Genomic DNA, 5,583 nt, shown 5'->3' with positions numbered 1-5,583 from the left:
ATTTCATATCATATTCATGTCTATATCAAATTCTGTGACGATGTAAACAACTCTTAAACTCTGTTGAAACTTTATTCTGTTGAAGAATTGTAATAATTAATTGCATCTTTTCCAGTTTAGGGAGAGGAAGACCCACACACTTGGAGCGAGTTAAACTAGACATTTAAACTGCTAACACGTTCAATTACATTGCAGCGATGAGACACGGCCCAAAGCGTGCTGCCTTTACAGCCTGAGCAGCATCGGATGAAACAGCTCCGACACCACCGCCGCACATAAAACGAGACTGACGAAACAGCGATGCAACCTTGCCTTTCCTTTTCCCTCTCCCGTTCCGCCCGTCCTCTGGCTGGTTTTCAGTGCGACTGAAGCACCGAACGGCGTCGTTTCAAATCCCCGGCCGACGCGTCGCCATCTGCCTCGGACGCCGCACGTCTTTCAAAGGCTCCGTTTCAGTTTTTATTCTTTCTTCTGCAAACGCACCAAGCAGGGCTGCGTTCCAATTACCGCCCTCACAGCTGTGGACGCTACCGAGCAAAATACCCGACAGCACACCGCAAACTCAAATTGACATTCAGCAGAATATAGTACCTTTTTACTTCATAATTGTAGGATTTTTTTATGATATATTTAACTTTTAATATTCTACTAGGACGAAATCATTTCCAAATCATTCTTGAGTAAAAAAAAATGCCCCGTCTTTTATTAAAGGTGTAGTGTGTAAGATTTAGTGGCAGTTAGGTGTGAGGTTGCAGGTTACGACCAAATGAAGGAGGTCCCTTGCTAGATTTAGAAAGTGCATTTTGTTATTTAGTATGTAAAAGAAGAGGTCATTGCATACAAGTAGCGACAACTCGACAAGTCCCCTCTAGCGCAGGTTGTCCGTTATGGGCTACTGTAGAAAGATGGCGGCCGCTCACTATGTAGCTAATGCCTTGGTCCGCACTCGTTCTAAGTTAACGTTTTATATTTTCATGGAATTGTGCACTTACGTTTATTATACTATATTTCTGCCAAGTCGAGTGATAAATGGAATTTAATCATCTGATTTATCGATAAACATTGTATATTAAAAACATTGCAAAGGAATCAAGTTGTTGGATTTTATCATCTTGCAGATACAAACATAATTTAAAACCATTAAAATCAAATCAGGTTTAGACATTTCCAAAAGCCAATATATAGATTTGTAGTATTCTTGTAATCATCAGAAACTATTCTCACTCCTCTAAAACAGACCAAGGCCTGATTTAAAAAAACAAACAGGTAACATATTTACAGTCACAGTTTAAAACAAACAAGAAATGATTCTGGTTAGCCAACAATTTCTCCCAATGAATTTCGCTTCTCCGAATATAAAGAAATAGATTCTGTGTGTGTATATTAGAAATCATTGGCTGAGACTTACCTATGCTAATGATATAGGATACCGTTAGTAAATAGAGGAAGAAAAGGCAACTAGGCATTAAAGCATAACTCTGGTGTTGTTGAAAAAAAACATGATTTTAACACTTTAAAACACAGACAAACATCAGGTAACCTGTCACCTCCATGATAAAAACCATACTATACAATTAATATCCATACACTTTATTCTCTTGCCTTGTAGGACGAGCAAAATCTAAACTCTAGAAAGGAGTTGTGTTTTCTCCCGTTTGACTTCAACGCAACCCGCAATGATAATATATCGTCAAACGTTTGTTTGGCACCGTTTGGCTGTTTCCATGGAAGTATAAGCATGAGGTGGGTCGTTCGCGTCGGTCAATCAATCTTGGTCCTGATCGTTCTGTACGAGCCAATTAACAAATTGACTCCAAAATATTATTCTTCACAATATCCTCCTCTGTTAATTTCCCGATCTGTTCCTCGTTAGGAAACTGTCAGGAACACATCTTGACTCTGAGTCTCGGGGCCAAAATGTCTTCCAACGCTCACAGTGACGTAATCTTTCCCCCTCCCCATAACTTACAAAGTTAACCTTCGCTGGTCGAACCAGGCGTCCGACGCATCACAGCCCCCGTCCCGCGCCAAACCCGCCCCCCCCCCGAAACCAGTCCTACTGCGTCTCCGACTCGAAGGACACCTTCACCTCCTCCTCGCTCTCCGGCGAGGCGAAGTCGTGCTCGCTGGGCTCCAGCACGCGGAGGTTCGTCTGCACCGCCACCAGCCGCTCCAGCCGCTCCGCCGCCACGCCCCCGGCCCCGCCCCCCCGCGCCTTGGCCTCCGCCAGCCGCGCGTCCAGCGCCTGGCACGCCGCCGTGGTGGGCGGGATCTGGAGGATGGCCGACGCCACCGCCGACAGCGGCTCCGACGAGCACAGCCCCTTCCACCAGGTGGAGGGCGACACGTGCTGGCAGGAGCTCCAGATGCCCCCGCCCTTCCACAGCCCCTCCTTGGCCGAGAAGCGGGCGAAGCTGGCCAGCACCTTGCCCTGGTCCAGGTGGAGGTGGTGCGAGATGTTGGAGATGACAAAGTAGGCCGAGTTGATCTGCTCGCCCGACAGCGTCTGCTGGCCCACGTGCTTGGGGTCCAGCATGTAGGCGGCGGCGTGGATGGGCTTGACGCAGAACGCCTGGCAGCGGTCCAGCGCGGCCGCCACCGCCTTCTGCTCGCCGCCGTGCAGCGCCGAGCCGGGCAGCGCGGCGCCCAGGTGGTAGCGCAGCTGGCCGAAGGTCTCCACCACGCCCGAGAGCACGGCGTCCTCCCGCCGCGCGTGCTCGATGTGGTTCCCCACCAGCGACAGCAGGTTGCGGCTGCTGGCCACGCCCTTCCAGAAGGCGGCGTCCTGCAGCGAGGACCGCACCGCCGCCTCCACGTCCAGCGTCGGCGAGAGCGCCATCTCCTGCAGCGTGGCCTGGCCCTCCAGCAGCCCGTCGAACACGCCAAGCGCGCCCGTCCAGTCGGCCCCGGGGCACGCCGCCGCCGCCGGGGGCGCCGAGAGCAGCGCCGCGGCCCCGCCCCTTATCTTGGAGCTCTGCCAGTGGCGGAACGTCTCGGCGAGCGCCGGCCGCTCGCGGACGTAGCGCGCCACCTGCTCCGCCCGCTGCCCCAGCGCCCTCAGCGACGGCTGCGCCGCCACCTCGTCGAAGAGCCGGCGGAGGCCGAACGCCGTGCAGCCCACCGCCGACACGTGGGGGAAGGCCTCCTCCACCTGCGCCCACGCCGCCGCCATGTCGGGGGCGTCGTCCGTCACCACGGCGAAGACGCGCTGCGGCCCCACCTCGCCGATCACCGCCTTCAGCGCCTCGCCGATGCTCGCGCGCTCCTCGCGCGCCTCGCTCTTGTAGAAGAGCGGCAGCGGCGTGGAGACCACGTAGCGGACGGCGGCGCCGCCCGCCACGGCCCAGCCGCCGCTCACCACCGCCACGCAGTCCGCCTTGCCGATGGCGCGGTGCACCTGGCCCTGCACGCGCTCGTACTCGCAGTCCAGCAGGTGCAGCGACAGGGCCTGCCGCGTGGGCGGGCAGTACGCCGGCCGCAGCACGCCGAAGAAGCGCCGCCAGTACACGTCGTCCGTGAGCGAGAGCGGCGAGCCCGTGGCGTACACGGCGCGGGCCAGGCACTCGTCGGCGAAGGCCTGGCTGCCCTGGTCCACCGAGTCGATGAGGAACTGGCCGCCGCCGCCCGGCGTGGACGAGGGCAGGAAGGAGGAGGACGGGACGGGGATGGAGGCCGACGAGCTGCCGTCGGGCCCCGGCGACTGCTGGGAGAACACCGAGTACTCCTTGCACTTGTCCAGGTGCATCTGCATCTTGGTGGCGTTCTTGGAGTTGGTCTTGGAGCAGTAGTTGCACATGTAGGTCTCCCGGCCGTCCTTGATGGCGGGGGTGAAGTGCTTCCACACGCCCGACTGCAGCCGAGGCATCCTGCCTCTGCGGGGACCAATCGGGAACAGCGTGGTTGTTGTTAGGATTCGTGTTTACGTGTTTTGTTATTACTATGTAGTCCTTTATGTTATACATGTAGACGCTTGCGTCCAAGACAATCAACGTCGTGCCTCACAACGCCTGCAAGCTGTTCTAAAAGGACTGTAAATCACAAAGCCCCCCCACCCCCCCACCCCCCTCTTACACACTTATTGTATGCCGTACGTCCTTGCACTGAAAGATAGTCCTTGGCATCGTGCAGCATCTTATCCTACCTGTCTTTGTTGTATACGGGGAATGGGTTAACCTAGCGATTGTTAGTGCTTGGCACTTGTTTCTATGAACATCCTAACTGCACCGACAGAGATACAGTATATTGTTGTTTCTTCTTTCTTCTGACAAATGTACTTATTGAGTCGCTTTGGATAAAAACGTCTGCTTAACGCCCTAAATGTAAATGTAAGTAGCTGATTGCTGTTAGAACCTGAACAATCAGTTTTATTAAAGGGCGCATTTTTGAAGTGGAAGGGGTCGGTAAGGACAGTTGTTGCACCAATACTACTCCAGTTTATTTAATTATGAACTTATGTATTATTGATGGCCTGAAGAGTTTGCCTAGAACTAATAAGAGTTTAAACCCACCAGTATTGCTGTGTGTATGTGTGTGTGTGTGTGTGTGTGTGTGTGTGTGTGTGTGTGTGTGTGTGTGTGTGTGTGCGTTTCCACCATTAATGTATACCGTGCCTTTTGGTTTCATCCACACACACACACACACACACACACACACACACACACACACACACACACACACACATAGTTGTGGGTGTTATGGATACGCCTTGGGGGAGACAGATTTGCTTCAGGACAATTTGCATCATAAACACACATCGTTCAGGTGGAAGAGTAGAGCTGGACAAGCCTGCATCAAGCCTGCTGTGAAAGTACTGTATAACAGAGCACGACCAGATCCCCAGCAGTCAGCCAAGCCATCACAACAACAACACAGCAGCTATGAGATCCCACACCTACCTCTAGAGATCCGCACCCCTCCTCTTCTGGGACTACAGACACCCTGGTGAGGGATAAGGCGTTATGGGCGTGTCGTCCGTACGACTCGAGGGTGTATAGCTCTAGATCCCCGTTAAGGTGGACCAGAGCACGGCTGATGGATGGGCAGAGAGCCGCCGATGGGCATCAAACCAAACACACATTAACCCAACCACAAGTGCGCTCAGCGATTTTTCCACCGCTCATCAAGACATCTGGGGTTTCAAACCCGTGAAATCCCTTTTTAGTAGAGTGTTTCCCGCACGATTTTAGGATCTTAAACGCATTTTTGGTGGAGAAACTGGTGGAAAACTGCGCTGTTTTCCTTTTGTTTGGACGCTTCCTGTAAGCCCAACGTCAGTGTTGCCAGATTGGGACATATTTCCCACCCAATCTGGCAACCCTATCTGTAGCGCGCCGTTCCATAAAACTAGGAATTGCAGCGCAAATCTGGCCCAATCTGGCAACGCTGCCCATCGTGTACTATTCAGTACGGAAGCTCCGCTGGGCCAACGTGAAGTGGAAAATAGCGTTTTTATTTCTGCATACACATGGCTGCTGTTGACGATTTTATAGTTTAATGAATGTTACCATTTTGATGACATATCATGCTAGATACTTCACAGGTATCACTGCAGTGTGTGTGTGTGTGTGTGTGTGTGTGTGTGTG

General features: G+C 52.8%; 1 protein-coding gene across 1 annotated transcript; it reads right to left on the bottom strand.

The window, feature by feature from the left end:
- Nucleotides 1–1,089: 1,089 nt before the first annotated feature.
- On the bottom strand, nt 1,090–5,305 carry LOC132451138 (uncharacterized). The gene is made up of 2 exons (XM_060043456.1): nt 4,896–5,305; nt 1,090–3,872 (listed from the first exon to the last, which is right to left on the bottom strand). Exon 2 carries the CDS (start codon nt 3,863–3,865, stop codon nt 2,057–2,059), a length of 1,809 nt encoding a protein of 602 aa, XP_059899439.1. The 5' UTR covers nt 3,866–3,872; nt 4,896–5,305; the 3' UTR covers nt 1,090–2,056.
- Between the last annotated feature and the right edge of the window lie 278 nt (nt 5,306–5,583).

This window comes from Gadus macrocephalus, chromosome 22 (assembly GCF_031168955.1).
Source record: "Gadus macrocephalus chromosome 22, ASM3116895v1".
Lineage (NCBI taxonomy): Eukaryota > Metazoa > Chordata > Actinopteri > Gadiformes > Gadidae > Gadus > Gadus macrocephalus.
Note: the sequence above shows the minus strand (reverse complement) of the source record. Positions and strands in the feature narration are given on the sequence as shown.